Consider the following 22,244-nt stretch of genomic DNA (forward strand, 5'->3'; position numbering starts at 1 on the left):
CATTCCCATAGAACCGCGGCGACAGCTACAAAACAGACCTACGGCGTACGACAAATAAGACGTTTGTTAGGAGAAAGGGTCGTTTCCATCTTAATCACTCTTAAACGGTAACTCAAGGCATTCGTCATCGGAATATTTTACGTGTAATTCAGAAGTTCTTGACCTAGTCGTAATAATGATTCAATTATGGTGACGAAATAAATCGACGCTTGACTAATCACAAACGTTAACGATTGGTGACATCGAAGTCGGTTTTCGTGATAAACATGTAAATGATCGTGAGGTTTGTAGACCTCGGTGTTTACTGTCGTTAACCCGAGCTATCTAAACCATTTATCTAGAGATTGGACGAAACGTCAGACTTTCCAGAATGACGTCGTTCGCGTCCCGTTAACGATGATCCTCGGGAAACGATGACGCATGCATTCCAACGAATTAACTTCGAAATATTGCGGGAGATCTCGCTGACTCCCACGAAGTCCAACAACACGTGTCCTCGAAGTTTCTCGCGCGAGAACATGGACGTGTATACACACGCGAGTTTCTTCATCCCTTGTACCCATACGAGCGACTATTAATTCGAGCTAGCATAAGCAAAGCAATATCGCGGAAATTCTATCGATAGTTGCATCTGCCTGACCAACAACAGTGTGAGTGTGCAACGTTAGGGAACAATTGGACAGTGACGTAAGATGCGCGGGAATAAGATTTAAAATTCGAGGAGTGGCCACCGCGACAATGGCGGCGCTTCTGATTAGAATTGACATTCGTATTGTGTTTCATCGATTCACACCGATCGATGTGCAATGGAACTGCCTCGAACCGGCATGATTTCTCCCTCGTGATCGTTTATCATCGGGAGTCCCTGTATAAGAAACGTTAGACTCGCCGAAGCAACTGACTTCACAATTACCGGTAACTTGATTCGGGATTCGCTGGACGTAAACGTTTATCATTTCGCGGTAAGTTCGCGTGGCTGCTCGAGAAGCACCTTATCTTCTCCTACCAGGTACCTCGCGATTCGTGGAATCGAGATTAGTCACGAATACATTTTGACAGAGCTGGCTATTTCTAACGCGCCTTGTGGCTGCAGGGGGTGCGACCGATACGCGTATTTTTAGAAAACGATGTTATTAACCCTCTACGGTTTAAGTACACTTCGATAGAAATTTCCCTTTTCCCTTCTATACTTTCATACTCTTTGCTATACATAGAACCGTTTGCTCGCTGACATCCATTTTCTTGGACATAATGACACTGGCGAATTAACGGTATTCGGGAAATCGCATGGAATTTTATATGAAATATTTATTTTATAGGTCGATCAACGAATCGCAAAGGCGAGTTTCAGGATAGTAAATATATACCCTGTTCACAGAGGCGACATGAATAAAACGGAACTGAACATCGTGCTCAGCGCGGAGCCAGCGAGGACAACCTCGAGCGTAATTCACTCACACATTCCGGTGCCGAGGATATCGAATGCAATTAAAGCCCAGGAAAGGTGTCCCCCATCCCGCAGGGGGTCCTTCGAAAAGCTATCCAGAGGAGTGTCGGTCGCAGCTCAAAGGGCGTCCTTCGAGAAGCTCGACGCTTCCGTCCAGCAGCAGCGATCGAGGAACAATAATTTGTCGAGCTCGAGCATCGAGATGCGGAACTCGGAGACTGAGAAACCCGCTTCCCAGACTACTACTAACTGCAAGACGAACGAGCTGGTCGGTGTCTCGAAATTGAACAGGAGCAATAGCCTGGAGAGCAAGTGGAAGAACAAATACGAGGAGTCGGAGAAGAGGAGGAAATTGTTGCTACAGAAGAGCGAAGCCGGTAATTAATAATTAGTAATAAGTTTCGCGGCGTAATGAGCGTTTGTATGGGCCGCCTAAAGTCGTTACCGAACTTTATTATGATTCCATTAGTCATCATTAACGAAGTGACGAAACACGGCTTCTTCCCTCCGCCTGCGAGCATTAATTTGATTAAACAGCTAGGATAGAAGCTTGGTAAATATGGAACGGCGCCGGCTGTACTTACAGCTTCCCTCTGATGCATCTTTCAACAATCTTTTTTCCCCCCGCAACGTGGTTAAAATTGTTATCCTCGTAGCGAGGTTCTTCTCCGTTTCTGGTCACTTTATCAGTTTATCATTTATCTCGGAGACTTTCTTGGAATCGATTGATTCCTTGTTGCGAGAGAGATCAAGGTGTAATAGACTTACGTAAAGTAAGAAACGGAGAGGCTCCAGCTATTATATATGGCGAAAGGGAAGTGGCTGATGCGTGATTGTAGTTCACGGCCAATCCTATGTAATGCAACTTAATCGTTATTCGGTCGTGATTCATTCCTGCATGCAAAACGAACTCTGTGACGTTTTCTTAGTCAGTGACCATACGCGATGGAATTATAAATTGATCGGAATAAAATATCGCTTGCATCCGCCACGTTTGCATCCGTGAGTGCATTTACGATTGAACTTCCTTCCGAAATATGTTCTTTTCATTGCAGCTACTAAGGAACATGCGGACTTGGAGAAGAAATATCAACAGTTGCAGAGACAAAATAGCACTTTGCAGTCGCAAATTCAAGAAAAAGAGCAGAAGCTACAAAAATTGCGGACAGGTAATTATTTGCATATCGCGAATTTCTAAAGTTTTTGGTGGTTTTTATCCAATAAATTTTTGAATTTTTCCTCTTTTTCAGTTTCCGAGGCAGTATGTAAGGAATACGAGCAATTGAAACATCAGTACGATGTTGAAACGGGTGCTATGCACAAAGCTATGCAACAAGCGTCACAGGTAAAGATAAAACGATCAATTTCATTCTTATTATCCTGCACGTAACTTATCTTGGTAATATCACTTTCAGTGGTACAGGCAAAACCGTGAATTAAAGAGAAGATCGCAGATCATAACTCAGAAATTCCTGCAAACGAATCCGGAGGGTTCGTTGGATCTCGAGATATCGGATGAAGTTGACTCGAATTTCGAAGATCTTGATCAGCTGAGAGAAACGGTGAAAGGTAAAAATCAAGATTCTTAGCTTACGGTTTCACCGTTAATTATGCAAGGTACTTATAAGAGCGGGTAATTTACAGAATTGAGCAAAGAGATAGCGAGGCTTCAGACGGAGTTGCATTCCGCTCGCCTTCAAGAGTTTGAAGCTCAAGAACAGGTGACGCATTTGACCACGCATTTGGAGGAGGAAAGAACTCTCAGACAAAAATGTAATTAAAAGACAAAAAATAAATCTGCACAATTGGAATGTTCGTTTAATCATGGAATTTGTCAATTAGGTGAAGAGAAAGTGAATGAGATGAAGGTACAGAAGGAAAATATGGAAAGGGTGACGAAGATGGTGGCAGAGGAAGTACAGGCATTGAAAGCACAATGTGATCGTGAGAGAGAGAATGCAAAGATTATGAAGAGAGAGGCGGAAAGGGTAAGATCGGTAGCCAAATATGCACGTTAAAATAATCTAATGGTACAATTAAAATAATATTTTCTATTGCCCTTTCAACAGGTGCAAAAAGAACGAAATGTATTAGCTCATCAAAGTGCACTCCTGATGGCAGAAGTTGGTGACGACCCTAACGGAAGATTATTAACCGTTCTTCAAGAAGTAGAATCTTTGAAGAGATTATTGGAGGAAGAGCAACAGAATCATGCTTCTCACATACAAATGTTAGAAGAGAAGCTGGAGGAAAAAGAATCGAACGTCGAGTTCGAAATAGTGGAAGAAAAGTTAAAGCTTGCCGAGTTGGAACTAGAAGTTGTAACGCAGAGGGCAGAAAGGGCAGAGAAGTTGGTGGAAACTCTGGAAGGAGTGGTTCAAACTTTGAAGGCGAAAATCAGTGAACTGGAAGAGAAGCTTTCCAGGCCACCACCACCCCCCTTACCACCTCCGCCACCGCCGATGTTCAACAACGGTGGACAATCGTCAATCAAATTGCTGACGAAAGAAAAAATGAATTCGGAACGGAATGCGGTGACCGACATGGAGAACATGCTTGGAATTACGAAAAAAGCACCGACAGTTGCACAACAACCTGGTAATTATATTTTAGATTTTACAGCTTGTTAAGCAACTGTGTTAAACGCGTTCCATACGTAGTTATCATTCTTTAATCGTTCCAGCTATTGACGATATTATCAATCAGATAAAAGGAGGACGCTTTACATTAAAGCAAACAGATGTAAGTTGTTTATTGACAGATTTTTTTTACAAGTGAAAATCATGTTTCTTAAGTGAAATGATTTATCGCAGAAACAAAGAGAGGAGGAGAGAAGGAGACGACAAGAAGCAGAAAGCGCGCCGCCTGCTGTCTCGGAAATGTTAAATATTTTAGGCACCATGAGAAGGAAGGCTAAGCCAACAAAGCAATCGTTGAAATCAGCAGACTCACCGACATAAAAATAGATATTGTTAGTAATGTGCAAAAATTTGTTTGTAAGTCTCAGGCACAAGTTACGTATTATTGTTGAGACATAATCGCGACATATATTTTTTTTAAACAAAGATTTGTTGTACGAGACTATTGTTTATAATATTATTTATTTAGTCGAAAAATAAATTTTTTACCATTGAATAAAGTATATATATTTACGATTCGAAAAAAATTTGTTCAGATGTGTAATGTGAGAGATGGTCTTAAAGTATAAAGAAGATGAATAACAGACGGTTAAAGGGCAAGTGATGGGAGACAGATTGCAATAAGCAGTATTGAAAGGTGTATTATAAAAAGCTGATTACATTTACTGTAAAATACAGTAGTTCATTATACAAAAGATTGTCAAAGAAATTATCTTTGAAAAGCGTATACCTTCCTTTAATACACTAAAGGAAGTAGTTTCTTTAGGAATATGAGGTGAGTTAATGTTAGTCCTTCAGGTTAATTAAGAAATATGTTTTTTTATTTTATCAATAATTGGTTGTAGTTTGTTAGCTTCAAACAGTAGTACCCTTCTATAAGGTATCATTTCATCATCTGTCTCAGTCCATGTTCCAGACAAACCACTATCGGACTCATTTTCAACTGAAAATTCAAAACTGACTGTTGCTTCCTCTGCAAAAATTTCTTCTTCTGGATTACTCCATATAATAGTTGGTTCTTCTATGTTATCTTTCTTTTTGTGTTTCAATTTTTTTTCTAGTTTCTTATCTTCCGTTTTGTGGAGTTTACAGATTAATATGTAGTAAGAAAAGTTGAAGGGTAGCTTTTTGTTGTTTGCTCTTTTTATTTCAGCAACTAAATTTTCCAGGAGTGGCACAGAAATTTGTGCTAAAATGTTGACAAATCTTTCATTGATCAATAAACCTAATGCTTCCGAATCATTTTCAAGGACATGTTTTATCATAGTATTTGCTGCATCAGTGGCATGTTCATTTGCCAATTGCCTTAACAACTCCCTAAGTTGTTGTATACAAGGATAATTCTAAAATAAACAAATTTTATCATTGCAGAATAATCTTTGCACTAATCGAATAACTCAATGTGTGGTATACTTACTTGTCCAGTAGATAAATTAATTACTGTAGTAATACCAAACACATTATTGGCATCAATGTCTTTGTCATCCAATTCATCTATATCCTCTGACTGTTTAACAACTGAACCCACATAGTTTTGGGAAATAATTAAATCTGTGAGACCACCTAAATCAATGTGAGCTTTCAAAAAAAGTTGCTGTAATAGGGTCTTAATGCCATAATAATCTGGATCCAATGGATTTCTTCCTTCAAAGTCCACTTGAATTTCCATTACCTAATTAAAAAGATCGTATATTTTAACTACACCTATTAAAGTTGTACATTATTTTATCATAACGATAATGAAAAATTAAAACCAAATGTTTAGTAAGAATGACTTTATTATTAAAAAATTTGCTCAATATCGCACGTGCGTAATAATGATCCTGTTGCTTACAATGACAATTGCGTGAACTATTTTCAGGTTGTTAAAAAATTAAAACTTTAATTGTGGTATTTAATTATTATGTTTTGTTTTTAACAAATATCAATTCTATCAAATATGACCACATGTATAACAGAATGAACAACAGCGTGCTCAAAAGTAAGGTTAAGGCCGATCAATGACATTTTACATTGACTTCTCTAACCTAAATTTCTTACCTCTTCATCCAGTACTTCCTTCTCGTTATCCTCATTGTTCGATGAACTTTGGTCATTGTCATCACTATTTCTATCTTCGAAATTTCGTGCAACATCACGTTTTTTTACTGGAGCAGCCATTGTCATAAACTGACGGTTCAGCCGGACTCAAACCACGTGACATGATATCACGCAATTATTTTTAAGACTTTTAGAATATAGTTACTCGATAAAATATGGTATTGTTTATCTACACTCGTCGCAAAGAAAATGATGAAATATTCTTTCGAATTCTCAAAAAATTAAATTAATTATATACATAATAATTATATAAAAATATTTAAAATATAAATTAACAAAATTTTCTTGAATATTTATTAATAATCATGAATAATGACATTGTAATAGTAATCACATAAAATATTTTTTTCATATTACATATAAGTCCAGATAAGGTATATTATCTACAACGTATATTTCATTGTAATATAAATTTCAGTGTAGATAAAGAGTAACAAATATTCAGTACAATTAGTTCAAATATTTGCCAACAGATGTCGCGTCAAGTATAATTTCTTTGTTAGGCTGCTCCAGTAATCAGTCACGACTCATTTACCACGCGACTATGTCATGGTCAGTGTAGTGTTAATTTTGTAAGTTTTTTCTAAATGAAGCAAAAACTTCCAAGGCGAAAAAGAAGGTAAGAGAATTTAACAAGCGCGTATTATACTAAAACGACATCGGACAAGTGGAAAAACGAAAAGCATAAAACATTTTGTGTCGCAGTAGAGGTCGTAAATTTTGTATCCACCGCTATGGAAAATGTCGCCATTCGTCATGCGCTTCAAACGTACCGCGCAAGCGAACTTATTTTTTAAAAGAAAGTTTCACTGCTTAATTGCTTGTTGCTAAAAGGATTGATCGTGATAGAAAAAAATTTGCGTTTCGCTACTCGAAAAGTCACCGGGTGTTCGTTATTCGTTCGATAGGTTTCGATATGGCGGAGGGAAAAATTTGAATTTCGAATGTAGGGTCGTGTGCAGTGAGGCGAAGACGCGTCCGTTGTCGGCACTGCAAGCCAAAATTCGATTAAAGTTCTCGCGCATGGGCCGAAGGAAATCCTGTTTTCTCAAATTTCCCGGAGTCTGTCAGGTGGCACCACGGCGTTCACCGGTCCGGGTACATCGCATCGTACAATACGGAACAGTGCGATCGCTTTTTTAGGTTATAAAAACACGGAAGCCTATAACGTATCCCCGAGTATAGAGTAAAATATTCGCTCGAAAAAAGACAACGGTGGTTCTTTTTGTCGTGCTCCCCCGTGATATTTTGTGAGTGCTTTGAGCTGTGGCGGGCGGTGAGATGGCTGTCTCTCTTTCTCTCTTCTAGTACCTATTTCTATACCTCTATCTTTGTTTCTTTCTCTTTATCTGGTGTTTTTATAGATGTTCGGCTGAATAGATGTTCTCGGACACTGTACTACGTATATTCCTTCTCGCGATTGTATCTCATGATACGCATACAACGTGTATATATCGTGTATCAATGTACACAATGCCCCGATGCATTAAGGACCAGCTCGATTATCAGTACGTAACCGGAAGTAAATAATTTAAACGAAATTTTACGCGATGCAAACGTATCGCGAATATTAAGATTCTATCTTTATAACTGTAAGACGTTCCTTTTTGTTTCCTATAGATTCTATTAGTAACGTAGCTATTTTTTATTAAATAATTATTACAACGTTGCTTGGTCATAGTTATAAATTCATATAAAATCAGACAAACGAATATTTTTTTTTATTAAATGCTTTACAAAACTTTGATAATTTAGAAATTAATTTCTCAGAAATTACATCGACGGACGTTTGGCCTAACACTGTTTATTTGATGATTATTAATTTCATTTCCATAAATCGACGTACGTTTCGAATAATCCTCTTACGATCATACTCGGATTTGTAATTACATATCGCAAAGGAGCACAGAGCAGTCTTTCAGACTAATTACCAAACATGTCACTCTTGTCTCCTCTGGTAAACCATGAAATTATTTTGCAAGCGGAAATTGAGCTACTCCTGGCGTTCGGGCTAACCTGTATATACATGTACACGACTGCAATGTTTTTCATTTCTTGGCTGTTCGGTGTTTTTTTTTAGCGCTGTTCTATAGCATAGCTGTCTCACCTGCCTTGATCTGTACTACCTCTGCGTATCGTTTTTGTTCTCTGCTTCCTCCGCGAGATGCGTTTCCGCGGAACTTTCTCGACCATCGGAAACGACACCATTTTTTTTTCTTTACTCCTTCTCTTCCGTCTTCCCTCGGTCATCCCCACCCTGGTGTTCCTCTGTGACACTGTACGGTCTGCTACGTCGGCGAAAATTTACGGGACGACGGAAGGACCGATAGAAAGTGAACTGTTCCGCGTACTCGCGATGTGGACGCGAGATCGCGCTGAACGCAGCCGATCGAACGCGATTGCCGATTAATTGCGCCATTCCTCCCCTGTTCTCTAATTCGATAGGCTGCTACCGATAACATGCAAACCACCGTGGCTCGTTTGATACGCGGAAACCAGAGATCGCGTTATAGTTTCGGATCTAGTTAGCTCGGTAGATTCGGTTTATCGATTAATAGTCGGTTTCTTTCTGTCCGTTTACCGAGACGGCTCGACGCGACGTCCCGAAATTAGACCAAGTTTTGGCAGTTACCTGTCCAAATGTTTGTTCGGAGACGGCAGCGTAATCCCGATGGAGATTTTCCAGAGATTCCTGGGGAACGGTACTAATCAGGGGAGCGGGAAAATTTGGATAACTCCGCGGACCCGTAAGAGTTAATCGTTTATTGATTTTGCGCGATTTCGAATGTGCTGTTCTAGACTGTTCCATATTATCGCGCTATTTGTCGCACTGGTTTCTGTTATTCAAGACAGCTATGCACGTTTTCGCGTGTGGCGTATGTTCGCCCAGGTATACGGGGTGTTCCGTTTGTTTTCTATCCTCCGATATTTTCGTTGCATTTCGTAACAAGGAAATCTGGGTCATGATAAATTAACGGGTTCGCATTGAAAACGATACGCGTTAATTTTGTCGAATTTTCTAATAACAATGGATTTTAATAATCGGAGAGTCACACCATTGTGGAGTTAGTATTTCCAAAATGATAAATTTCCCGAAGAAAAATTCGTTAAAGTAGGTTCTGTACAAGGGTTTGCTCCAAGATGAAAAATATTTTTGTATTATATAATTAACATTTTCACAGTGACAGAATGGGAAATCGCATAGAAAATTAGCACCCTACAATGTTCAATATTTTTTGACTAACTTCGAGGCGGTATATCTCGGTGACGAAAATATTATCCGACAAGGGAGTACAAGGGGTTAAAAAATAATATTTTTCCTGGAGTTTTCAAAGTCAATTTTTATATCAGCAAATGTAACGAAGATATTAAAGAATGTGAGCCAAAAAAAATAAAAAAATAAAAAGAATACATATATCACAGACAGAGTAGACGAATTTTTATTTATTCGAGAATTCTTCTTTATAATCGTATAACTTTTTAGACACGGGTTGTGAGATAAAATAAAAGGAAAAAAGAGGGGGTGAATAAAAATGGAGATTGGCGATCGACAGTGAAACTATATAAAATGGGGTATATTAAATATAACGAGCAGTCGTTGCGGTTTGGACACGAAGCGGTCCTCTTTCTTGCAGGGGTGGGAATTACAGGGCGAAACGAATGAAATTAAGCCATATGGTTATATCGCAGGGGTGTGCTCGGCCCGATGCGCGGCGCAACTGGTTGATTTATCGGTGCTTTCGCGTAGCGAAAACTAGCAAGAAGGCCGAATTGGATTACGCTGCGTGCACAAATTGCTTTATTCAAATGCAATTTAAGGGTCGCGCGTCTTTCGCAGACTGCAAAGGAGAGTTTAAAGAGGCCATTGTGTTAGACAACGTTCTCGCGTATATACGCTATTCTATTCAATCGATATTTCCTTCTGCTACTTCCTTCCCATTTTTCTCTTTGGACAAACGTATTCTCTATCCATTTGCCAGTCGGTTTTGCGTTGCCTCGGGATCAAATTCTTCCTTTAATTTTTCGTACCTTAATAATCTCGAGTTTTATTTTAAGCAACTCGTGTCGGCCTACGAGCATCGATTTTACGCAACGTTTGACGAATTTCCGGGAAATCCAGTTGAGTTAAGGTCCATTTATAGTCATCGATGATCCCAGCACTAGACAGCGTTTTTTAAATTATTTGCTATTATTTATTAATTATTTATAGTATCTTATGTTACGTGGAATATTTTAATATCACACATACGACTGGAAATGAAGGCGACACTAAAACATTATTATTTCTCTCGATATGAATTATAAACGGACCTTTAATTGACTTTGATAATTATTTTCGAGTCTTTACTGCTACGTGGAAGATTTCAATATCATACATGCGAATGGAAATTAAGGTGACGATAAAACACTGTCATTTCACTCGATGTGAATTATAAACGGACCTTTAATCGACATTGATACGTCAAAGCGTCTGAGGTCCTTTCCTACCCGACTTTTCGAGACCTAAGCAACGTGGGTGGACATTGACATTATCTTCCTTCGACTATTTCCCATATTCTGGCCTCTCTTTATACTTCTTCCACTTGGTCCCTTCCTCTCGAGGAATCCTCGCGGCTGATTACATCGCAATACGCAGGAAGACGTCGGAATATCGCGCGCGTGTAGGTGAAGCTTTACTTCCATCCAGAAGAGTCTTTCTGCCATTGAAACAAGCTGCTCGCCGAGCAGATCGGGGATATAAATTCGATCGCGGATCTCCCGTCGCTGGCAGAGAATGCTCCAAACGATGCAGCGACTTATCAATTCGCATCGAGGGGTTGAATATCGCCAAGTTGCGTGGATTACGAGAGATTTATCCTAGCTTCTCGCCCTTAGCCACTATACCCGAACGTTAAGCAACGCTTTAGCGAACCACGAGTCACTAGATTTCTCCGTGAAAGAATTGCACTGCCTTTACGTTCCAAAGCTGCCGCCTCTGACCTGCTCCAGACATCCATCACGATTTACTCAAACGACTCACCCTCCACGTTGCGATATCCCACACATTTTTACCGAACTTCCAGCTGTAGCTGTTGCAATAAAAATTCGAAACCGGTCGATTCTAGCCTTAATCGCTCAATTCCAAAATTTCCTTGTCGATCGTGGATTGGAATTTTGGAATTTCGATATCCGATACCTTTTTATCGAATTTCCAGATATGGTTGTTGCAATAAAAATTCGAAACCGGCCGATTCTAGCATTAATCGTTCATTTCTAAATTTTCCTTATCGATCGTGGATTGGAATTTTGGAATTTCAATATTCGACATCTTTTAATGGAATTTCCAGACGTAGCTGTTGCAATAAAAATTCGAGACCAACGATAGCTTTAATCGTTCAATTCGAAAATTTCGTATGGATCGTGGATTGGAATATTGGAACTTATTTTTGGCACCTAGAATCGAGGATTCTTTACATTTCAGGTTTTCACCGTGACAGCGATGTATTCACGAGCGTGTTATACATGTATTTCTGAATAATTGTTATTGGATTTTCGGAGGATTCTATTAGGATTCTATTACACTCGACCCACTTGCAACACGGTCAATACGTTCGGTTAATTCGTTGTTGTATCGAAACTATGTCGGACGAAAAGGAAAATTAATAGGAACCGACAAAAATAGGGTAGAGAAGATATTCCTGCTTCCTAGCCTAAACCTTGTCCGAAATTATCGTAACTCGTTTTAAGAGAACTGTGTCAGAAGAGCATCGCGATTTCTGCAGCGTGTTAGATGAAAACCGCGTTTACACAGAGCCACGTTCTATTTTCTTCTTTTCTCCGCTGTAGATCTTCTCTTCCACGATTTCTCTTATTACTTTGAATACTCGCACAATTACCGGCAGATACGAAACCGGCTGAAATATCTGCAGTCATGCTGTGTACCATCTATAGGGAAGATTCGCGCGGTGAAAGCTTCTTAGAGTAACTAAATGATAAGACCCTTAGAATTCAACGGGAAACCAAACATTATGCAACTTTTCTGCGAATCTCGGTGTCGACTACTTAGTGGAAGGACGATATTATTTCGCATCGCGACAAGTTTTCCCGTTTCGCAGTAGGTTTAATGGCGGCAGCCCTTTAAGGCGCAGCCGAAAGCCATCTTGAATCGCGGTGGACAAAGACGGGCTCGTAGGCTTCTGGAAACCTCTGTCGATGGATTCGTTTCGATCGGCGCGATTTTATTTCGATTTCCCATTCACGGGAAGAATAACGAGGAATATGGCATAGTGGAAGGATTAATTGTATCCCCGAGCTGCCTTTATCTCGTTCCCGAAGCTCCGAACGGCGGATTGGCGATATTACGTTAGGCTGTTCTCGTGACGCAGCAGGAGCTTCGTTTCATCTCGGAAGCTCGGTTTTCCCGCTTTCACCCGCGCTGCGTAAACGTCGTTTCCGGTTGCATCGAGCGGTTCTCAGGCAGTCTGTACGAGCGACGTTCGAATAGGAATTTAAGTCGACTGTCGGCATTATTATTCACGGGGTGTTACCGCGAGTGGAGGCAGGAGCAGGGTAAACACGAACGTATCGAACGTATTTCCGGGCAGCGAGGAAATAAGGGATGGGACGGGAATCGGTGATATTTACGAGGAAAATTACGACGGGATAGCGTTTCACGATCGTTGATCGTTATATCGGAGCCGCGACGAAAATCGTTAATCAAACTGTTCTCGAAATGGAACGACCGGGTCTAATAACTCTCTGGAGCAAGACAGAATAGGCTGTGCACGGTGAATGGAAGTAAGGCGTCGTATTACGGCGATGTTCCGAAAGAGAAATCTTCCTTATAATGTTGGATTGTTATGCGAGGAAGGCTCGAGCTGTATAATGCCATTGTATCGTCAGGATAATAGGGCTATTAAATTTCCTATGCGAATATCGTCGAACGATAAAAATATCCGCGATCGCTTATTAAAGTCCTACTCCGTTATCGGCCCACATATTTTCCCCGGGTTTCGCGTCCCCCGAAATCTGTCGTCGCGAGCAGCAAAAATGAAGGAAAGAGAGAAAGACGGGGTTGCTCGACCAAGGTTTTTAGTGGAACGTTAACAAGGCAAGGAGACAAGGTTACCCGTTGGACAAAGTCGATCGTTAAGATTATTATCGCGACAGGAGTAGACGATGCTCGTGTTCGAACGATCGAAAGAGTATGGCAGGACCATTGCCGATATACCGGAACTAATTTGATAGCGTTTTGGGTCAGCCAGGGTCGTACGGGAAAGGAAAGAGCCCCTGAAGGTTGCGTCCTACTTCCAACGTCGTGATGCTCGGGTGGGAGTGCAACAGAAAGCAACGGGTAGGATAAGGACTGGGTGGATCTAGGGGCGGGAGAGGGAAAAAACTCTACCGCGAGAGAAAACCGAATCAATAAACCTACGATCTCGCCTCCAGCCTGCTGCCTCCTGCCTTGCACCTACTTATGTAACTAGGCGAGCAGTTACGACCCTTCGAACTGCATGCTTGTATTAATGGGCCGACCGAGCGCGAATTACCTTGCCGCTCGGATAACTAATTAGCCAGCGCGATCTTTTCACTTTGGATGTTCGTACGGAACAATGCCACGATTCTCAAGATCTCGCATTTGTTCCTCGCTGATTCTTCTCTACCTATTTTCCCCCCTGTCCACCCCTTTTCGCGACACACCGCCGTCCAAACGGTGTCGCCAATTTTTATACCACCCCTCGTCCAAATAATACGATTTCTCCACGTTTCTCTCTCTTTATTTCACCCTCTCCTCGCGAGGCACCATCGTTTCACGCTTCCAAAGATTGTCACGCAGTTTCCTACTACGTAATCATTCGATTCTCTTGTATTTCTTACTCGGTGATCGCTCTCCAATTTTTCTACTACCCCCTCGTCCAAATAATTCGATTTCTTTACTTTCCTTCTCTTTATTTTCGCGAGGTATCATCGTTCGATGTTTTCAAAGGGTGTCGCAGAGTTTTCTACCACCTTCTCGTAAAAATCCTTCGATTTTCTCGTATTTGTTTTCCCAATGATTGTTCTCCCCGTGTTTTTATTTTCAAAGCTAACCCGATTTTCTTGATCTTCGGGAATTTTTAATCAAATTTCACGAGAACGAATCATGGAAGAAAGAGGCTCGTCATTTTTGAAGATACACGCGGATAGCAGGCCGAAACTGGCTCGTCGACGTGCAACTTCGTACTCCGCCCTCTGACGTTAGACACAGGGGTGCGTTTAGCCCGGAGCTGCGATCTGATTATACGGCGCTTAATATCTCTCGTGTTTGACGAGTGACAATTACTCGGGAATGCGTTTCAGGGGGGTAGATTTTATTGCAGCGATGCTCGAACGATCGAGCCGTTCGCGGAACAATTAACCCCGATGTTTGGATTTTTAGAAACGGCCCGGTGTCAATGCGCTCGGGCGACGCTTAACGTTTTATCGACTCGGCGAATCGACACCGGCTGGATTCTCGACTTTCGTCCGAAATTCGGGACCCGTTCGAACGAAAATTCAATCCACGGTACAGACGCAGCTTCATTTTCTGCCCGGACAGTTGCAGCGGTTCTCGCGCAGCCAGACACCGTGGCAACTGTTACTCCGCTTTGTTTCCCGAGACATTGTTCTCTCATTACGACGGGATGTCGCGAGGTTTCGATTTCCGCGGTACATTTAAATCCTTCTACTTCTGCCGATGGCTTGTTAGCTTTAGTTCTCGCCCGCGGCCTGAGTAATTACCCCATTGATTCGTCTCGAATTGTATTCCGACAAGACAAATCCGCGGATAATAACCGACTAGGAGGTCTCGATTAGAGCAACGTCGACGAGCCTTCTTCGAGGAAACGTCGCGACTGTGAGGATCGATCGCAGTTTTGTGTCCTGTTTATTTTTAATTTTTCGAATAACCGGTTCTCGAATCCATGGAAATCGCCCGGACACCTTAATGGCGAGAAGAATACGCTCGTTTACGATAAAGTAAGAGAAAAGAAGAACGGGGTACAAGGCCGTGGCACAATGCTGTCTGCCTTGAATTTTGATTGGATCGCCCATTGTCTTCCACCTTTTAATTATCTTTTTAATGCTTTTTAACGCCCACCTCGCCCCCCGTCTCGTACGTGCATGTGCCGGCCGTGGGTCTACGTATGTACGAATTATATTCCCGTTTGCCGGTATTTCTTATCAACGACTCGCAATTAAGACTAACGAAGCTTCGCGATCCATGCAGCGATCGCTGGGTAAAGAATCGTTGAAAAATATTGGCGTAATATAAAAATGGCGAATGCGGGGAAAAGGTGGTCGCGGAGGATCGGGTATTTAAACCGAAATTTAACCTTTTGCGTTTTAATTAGGAGAAAGCGATATTTAAACATGGAGTAAGTTCCGAAAATGGCTTTTCCTATTTTTCTTATCAATTTTTGCACGAAATTTTTCGCACGAGAGATTTTTCAACGGCGTTCGCGGTGGAGACGAAATATTTGGTCAGCTACGTTGTCGAACGGTCCGTTACATAAATACAGTGGCCACGTGGCGCACGCGTAACTTCAAACGCGACTACGCGAAGGGATGATATTAAAGTTGGAGCGCGTGGCGCGCCCTCTGGAACGCGTAGCCAGCAGCGATTGCCGAAAGGAAGAACGCGGGAATCGAGTTTCGCCTGGCTGGTGTACAAAGGAGTGCCCTCGAAAACTTCCAAGTTCTCCCTTACTTATTATCCCGGTAATTCAAACCCTCGGCGAATCTTGGAATCATCGCGCGGATCATCCCCGAACCCTCTTCGCCCTTCCGCTGGATTTCCATCGTATATCCCGTATAGCAGAGCTGCAACGACGTAGTCGGTAGAGAAAGGCGTCCAGATCGCGACCGATTTCGCGTGTGCATAGAGGCCGACCGGCATAAAGGCCGCCTCATTTCCTCCCGCGAAGAAAAAAGAAAGAAGAAGAAGCGAAATGTCATTTTCGAATCTTTCGCGCAAGCGGTGGTTCGGAAATCGCGCGGCAAAACCCGAGATACGTATATATCTGCGTATACGGGTCGACGTGGACGGGGTTGGGAGAAGTAAATAAGACAAAGGGTTGGAAAAGGGATGGCAGTGCTGGCGTGTGTGCGGCGGTGAGAGAGAGCTTTTCAAGGAAGCGACGTGTGTGCGGGAAACGCGAGAGCTCGTGTGCCGGCTGGCTGCGGACAAAAGCGTGGCTCCAGCTTTTTTTAATTGTGTCCCTCCTACACCTGCTCCCGTCCTGGCCCATTCAACCCCTCCCCGCTCACACCTTCCACGTGGCCCCATTATTTCTCCTTTTTTCCCTCCCTTTTTCCCTATTTTCCCCCCTCTTTTCCTTCCTCCTCTTTTTTCGTCCTTCCTGAATCGGCTCGGTTTTATCGGAGTATCGCTCGACTTACCCCAAGGACGCGGCCGTATCGTCCACGAAACCGGGCCGGTTCTACGGATTCTCGATCGGGAAAAGAACTCGTCGCTGCGACGAGGCTCGGGGGTTGGACGATGACGCGTGAATCGCAGAGATAGAATTTTATTTTCCATAGGCGTCGCGCTATTTATGCCTGCTGCGCCTCGAAACCGGGCACCAGAGGCGATACCGTGGCATATCCAGCAGTGTGCCGAAGAGCCTGTGGCGGATAATCGAGGCGCCCCGACGCCGTGTCGTTCGATTTTCACCCCTATCGTTCCGTTATCGCGGCTTCGACTCTTCGAGACAATGCTTACACCCGCGGTTTATTTTCCCCGCGACTCGTGTCTCCCATTTCGTACAGCACTGCTCGCCAAATACCTCTCGAACGTCATTCTCGTCTTATTAACCTTCGAAGGTTGCCCCGTACACAGAGTCGGATCGTTCCTCCAGCTAGAACTCTCTGTTCTAGAACGAACAGAAGCCGCTGGCAGTGTGTCGCGCGGGACCACCACTAAAGGATGCAGTGGTTGTTTGTCTTAAGCAGGAAAACATCGCAGCTTTGCCCGGACTGCTTGCACGGTGTGCGTATCCTCGAGAATCGCGCGACGAGTAATTTGAAATTCAGCCTCGTCCTTCCTTACGTCGCACGAACGAGCTTGCCTCCGCTTCGGGACGGGAGAAGACACACGAACGCGCGTTTAGAGGAGAGCGGAGGAAAAATAAGGGGCTGGATGCGTTGATACTCCTCTGCAGCGCGGATCCGACGCCCGGGACCGGGTCTGGATGATGATGCGATTTCCTCCTGACGGAAACGAATTTACGAAACTTCGAATAGCCGGCTAGGAAATCGGGAGAGCGTCTCTGTTTATCGGTGCACGCTCGGTCGTGCGAGAATCTCGGTGTAAAAGTTTCCGCGATTCGATTATCATGAGATTATGCAAGGCAGGGCGCGAGATCGCTGCGAGTTGGCGGATCTAATCCGATAAACGGTTAATCCGATGTCTCGAGAGGCACCTGGAGAAGGGACAGGTTTTATTTATGTTGGGACAGAGTTGGTCCGTTCGGTCGGCCACGGGTAGGAGATTCGGTAACTACTCGTTAACCACCCTGAGCATCCTTTCTTTGAAGCTGCCACGTCCGCGAGCTTCGTTCACAGGGGTTTCATTAGTATGGTCGTAACCATTGCACACATGACGGAACAAAAAGCATTCGCAATTTCAATTTGCTGCCACAAAATCCCTGATACTTGATAGCATACTGGGAGCGGACGCAGCCACCGGCTGCATCCCTTTGCCGCGCGCTCAATTCAAATAGTCAAAGTGCTAAAAGGAAGTCTCGCTGCGTGAAGCTTCAGGAAGCTCGGACTCCGAGGTCTCTCGCTTCCTCGTCCTCTCTCTCTCCCTCTTCCTCTCTTTCTGAAAGTACGAATTCACGTGGGTAGGTCCTCGAGAGGAGAGCCCGAGGGGCGAGAGGGAAGAGGGAGCTTTGAAAGCTATCGCAGGAACGAATCGGATAAACGAGCCGCTGAAACGCGGTCGTAGAGGATGTGCGGTAATAGATCGCACAACCGCGCGATTCTGCGTGGAAAAATAAAACACGAGCCTGGGATCAAAGTCCCATGTGTCAGATATTGTCGGGAAAATCCTCCAACTCGAGGATCGAATTATTTTACGAAGATAAGAAAGGAATTCCTTATTTTTGTTTTATCATCGATACTTAGCGAGTGGAAATTTATAAAATTGACGAACAGTGGATATTTCAGAAAGTATGCCAGGTTTCCAGATCTATTTATATATCTTGCAAGCTTCGCTTCAGGAAGCCACGATGAGCTTCCGGCCAATTTCTTTATACTCTATTTTCCAAATATTTTTATATAATAATCAAAATCATCCCTAGATAGATTTGATCGTCAAAGGGTTCATTTTTGCACTTTGTCTCGAAAAATTTCGAATCTCACTTGAGATTTCTAAGTTTCTAAGTATCTCTGTTCATTGCAATGGGTCTCTGTCCACCTACTATACCTTGAAGTACATTTAGACACCGAAAACGATAGATGCTTAGTAGAAAGAGGATCGAAAAAGAATTATAAAGTAAGAAGGGATGTTTGGCAGAATTGAATTTTGCAAAGCTACAAAATTCGTAGATCCTCGCTTCGCTTCGATCCCTTTTTTCCACGGCGAATCGCTCGAGTGCATCATCCATTTCGAAACACCCTGTATAGGCGAGCGAGGCAGTGTGCAGGAAGAGGTTCATTTCTCACTGAAATACCGTCATATTTCCACCTTGCCAATGCGTTTCGTGCACCCAGCTGACTAAGATCTACACCCTGAACCGCACTGGGTGCTGCTAAGAAGCAAATCGTGCGGCGCTTTCTGTGAGTCGAATTGGAAATAACGCGAGAAATGAAACCCATCGCTACTCTCTATCTGGCCACCGTTTTATCGTCGTTCTTACCACCCCCTTCGTTGACAAATTATTTATATCTCCTACCCTCGATGGGAAAGCCGGTGAGTACTGCGGGAAGCTCGGAGGAAGTCAGTCATTATTAAAATAAAATTATAGAAAGAAAGTGGTTGATTGAACAGTGAAGAATGTATGTGTATATACAAAAAGAAAAGCGACTTCAAACAATTTTCTTAACGATTTTCTCTGATCTTTCGCTAGCAAGTTCAACATGACACTTTCTTCTCGACAGGATTGAGCTTTTTCTAATTTTTCCCTTGAAACCACCCTCACCCCTTCGATCATCGAAAATATTGCAGACCAATTGGTTCGACTGTATTGTTCGTAGATAAATGATTTTTAGACGAGCCTGGTTTTCGTTTTGTTTTCTCTTTTATGGGTCTTTTCCACTTAAGGCCCTTAAGCCTACGATACCACTCTAGAAAGTCTATAGACAAAATATCAATCCTTTGTTCCCTTCGTCATACGTTGTATACGTGTTTCACGTGCGTCGCGAATTTTCAATCCCGACTGTACTTCCTGAATTATATAATACAAAAATATTGAACAGTTTTATAAAAATGAATCGAAAGTGGTAGAGTGTTCACTTTCTCTCTTTTTCTCTTGAAAAATCAGCGAAGTTGACAATGATCGGTTTTAATATAATAGGATGTATATAATTTTACTGATATATTTACGGATCGGTTGACAATCATAGGCTTTTTTCGAGCTTCCCAAGGTACATATCTATACAGTGCACACCTGTACAGGAATTTTTTCCCGATACGAGTCATTTTGGAGAATTCCATGCGTGTGCGTAGCGCGTTTGGTATGGTTGAAGTTGGCTGGTAAGTTTATTTAAATCCCCCTGGCACGTAGGTTGCGTTTGAAGATGTCGTTTAATCGGATCGATCGAGAAGCGGATTAAGTCGACGATTGGATTTCGAAACGCCGAGGATCTCCTCCTGCGCGTGTGCCGAAATTAAATTAAACCGTTCGGTTCGCTGTCAATCAGATCGGATCCACTCGGCAGGATATTTGACGGCAGCCGTGAAAATACGCATCGGCGAGTCCTCCTAGGAATTTTGTTACGCGCTTATTACCTGTCATTGCTCAACAACGATGTATATTTAATTAAACCGAGGCCGGCTGATTGAAAGCAGACGGGACGTGCTCGATTTTAACGAACCTGTCAACGTCATCATCCTCCCGAAGCACTCGATATTCGTTTCTGTCCGACGGAATGCTCCACCGTGTTATTGTTCAGTCATGTGTTTCCGAACGGGGAAACACGTTGGTCCGAAGAAAACGTTGCGTAATAATCGCGTATTACCTAAATCAGCTTTTGCCTGTTCTTTTCTCTTGGCTTTTGACACCTTTTTGGTGATCGGTATCCTCAGCATCACCCAATCGTAATTTTTTCGTGAACAAGGAAAGATGAAATTTTTTGGAGATCTTATGAGCATCTAAACCAAGCTTTTTCTATCTTTTTCTTGGCTTTTGACTCCCTTCTTGAGATGGGGATCATTAGTGTTACCCTTTGCGATTCCTTCGTATACAGGTAAAGTGGTACCTTTACGTTCGCTGACTTCCAATTTATTTATTATTTCACGTGGCTACGTAAATTCGTTAATTCGTTCCCTGAGTGGCTATTTGACATTTGTTCAAAGACCCTCAGACATATTGACAAGAAACAGAGTGAGCAACTTGCGATTAAATTTATTATATTGGCATTAAATTTATTTATTGGCATAGAATGATGCTTGGGAAATGTGATTGGCTTAGCCCCCGAAATTAGGAGACGACGAAATTCTGTCTGAAAAATTGCCAATATTTCAGTGCTTTTAGTTTGCATGAAAGATATCGTGCTACAGTCCTAGGTTGATTTTGACGAGCGAGTTTTTTATTTTCGCACCTCTGAATGGAACATTTAAATAACTTCTATTAAAACACGCGGGGTAAAAATATATAGATACCCAATTCTCCAAACAATTTTACAAATTCCCACGATTCTACGGACCTTGCAAAATTTGTATCGCTATACATTACACATGGAATTTATAGGAGAAACCCTCCCCTTTCCAACCACCCCTTAAAAATTCCCGTACGATCGAACTGTGTTCCACCGACACGACGAGGATTGTAAAAAAGAATTAAAAATATCGTTTCCTTGCAGTAACGATAAAAAAATCGAACCGTTGGATTCACTGCAAGTTCCCGATTATCCCCTTCGTCGCCTCGTCCCCCGATTCCCGCGCATCAATCGTAATTCAATTAAAAATTACCGTGGTCGATTATTTACAACGTCGATCAGTTTCACGCGTACCTGGTTTTATTTCCCACGCATTGATTACCATTAATTAAACCGCCGACTGTGCAACGGGGTCACGTCCGATTCCTCAGGGAAGAGAAGAAAATGGCGCGAGAACGATCGCGGGGCCGCGTTGAAAGCGACGATTTCATCGACCACGAGATTTCATCGTCCCGGACACGTTTATAGCTCGCGTGAACGATCGGTGCGAGCTGTCTGCGATATTCCACGTAGTCGACGCGTGTCGCGCAAACGCATCATCTGGGAAGCTCGTAATGCCTATGATGAAAGGACGAAACGTCGATTCACTCGTATACGGCAATATCTCGGGATACTTTTAATTAACCGGCAGACGGGTGATTAACCAACTCGCGATTGACCGGTCAATGAGCTCGATATTCCGGCATAAAGAGACGTTTCATCAGGTTTGGATCGACAGTCGCGATCGAAACGTCGCGGTTTCCGGGACGATGCTCACCCTCTACTTTCTCCGTCTGTTCCCCGCAGATCGGTGACCGGAGCCGACAGGACGAAAGCCTCGGACCCGTCACGAGCGGCGGACAGAGTGAAAAGAGAGGAGGTAAATTTCGTCGAAAACGAAAATTGCGGATGAGTGTGTTTGAAGCGCGATTAAGCGCTCGAAAGGGCTATCGGCCGCTCGTCGGGCATGAACATTCGGTACGCGCAATGGCCAACTCGTCTGGCTTGCTTATATCACCGTTTCCCAAAAGTTATACTAGACACGGCCATTTTATGAGAGAGCTTTGACGACTTCGCTCCGCGTTATTCCTTTTCCCCCTTTTTTCCCGGTCACTTTTTATCCTACCCTTGTCATTACCTTTGCCAGTTTATTTTCGCGTTTATTTTACATCTTGTATCTCGGTCCTTTTATTACCTCC

The 22,244-nt window shown here is 42.8% G+C and overlaps 3 protein-coding genes across 3 annotated transcripts in view; 2 read left to right on the top strand and 1 right to left on the bottom strand.

Moving 5' to 3' along the window:
• The window catches only part of LOC108549969 (shootin-1), a 5,531-nt gene extending 1,045 nt beyond the window's left edge, over positions 1-4,486 (top strand). The window contains exons 2-10 of the mRNA XM_017903559.1: positions 1,379-1,824; positions 2,503-2,616; positions 2,698-2,792; positions 2,863-3,016; positions 3,092-3,220; positions 3,290-3,435; positions 3,517-4,045; positions 4,131-4,189; positions 4,261-4,486. Of these exons, the coding sequence (XP_017759048.1) occupies positions 1,386-1,824; positions 2,503-2,616; positions 2,698-2,792; positions 2,863-3,016; positions 3,092-3,220; positions 3,290-3,435; positions 3,517-4,045; positions 4,131-4,189; positions 4,261-4,407 (1,812 nt within the window). The 5' untranslated portion in view covers positions 1,379-1,385 and the 3' untranslated portion in view covers positions 4,408-4,486. The remainder of the gene's footprint in view (positions 1-1,378; positions 1,825-2,502; positions 2,617-2,697; positions 2,793-2,862; positions 3,017-3,091; positions 3,221-3,289; positions 3,436-3,516; positions 4,046-4,130; positions 4,190-4,260) is intronic.
• A 316-nt stretch (positions 4,487-4,802) lies between these two features.
• On the bottom strand, positions 4,803-6,267 carry LOC108550049 (protein BCCIP homolog). Its single transcript, XM_017903651.1, has 3 exons — positions 6,127-6,267; positions 5,504-5,758; positions 4,803-5,429 (listed from the first exon to the last, which is right to left on the bottom strand). The coding sequence occupies exons 1-3, from the start codon at positions 6,250-6,252 to the stop codon at positions 4,890-4,892; spliced, it is 921 nt and encodes a 306-aa protein (XP_017759140.1). The 5' UTR covers positions 6,253-6,267; the 3' UTR covers positions 4,803-4,889.
• A 465-nt stretch (positions 6,268-6,732) lies between these two features.
• Positions 6,733-22,244, top strand: part of LOC108550025 (protein Skeletor, isoforms B/C) — a 56,762-nt gene continuing 41,250 nt past the window's right edge. The window contains exon 1 of the mRNA XM_017903622.1: positions 6,733-6,805. The gene's annotated coding sequence lies outside the window, so the exon portion shown is untranslated. The remainder of the gene's footprint in view (positions 6,806-22,244) is intronic.

Source organism: Eufriesea mexicana, unplaced genomic scaffold (genome assembly GCF_001483705.2).
Source record: "Eufriesea mexicana isolate 0111107269 unplaced genomic scaffold, ASM148370v2 scaffold4744748127, whole genome shotgun sequence".
Taxonomy (NCBI): Eukaryota; Metazoa; Arthropoda; class Insecta; order Hymenoptera; family Apidae; genus Eufriesea; species Eufriesea mexicana.

Excerpts from the sequence above, each read along its gene's own strand:
- LOC108550049 (XM_017903651.1), bottom strand. The coding sequence starts at position 6,252 with ATGACAATGGCTGCTCCAGTAAAAAAACGTGATGTTGCACGAAATTTC. Across the intron at positions 5,759-6,126 it reads AGGAAGTACTGGATGAAGAG|GTAATGGAAATTCAAGTGGA; the intron begins GTAAGAAATTTA and ends CTTTTTAATTAG. Across the intron at positions 5,430-5,503 it reads TTAATTTATCTACTGGACAA|AATTATCCTTGTATACAACA; the intron begins GTAAGTATACCA and ends TGTTTATTTTAG.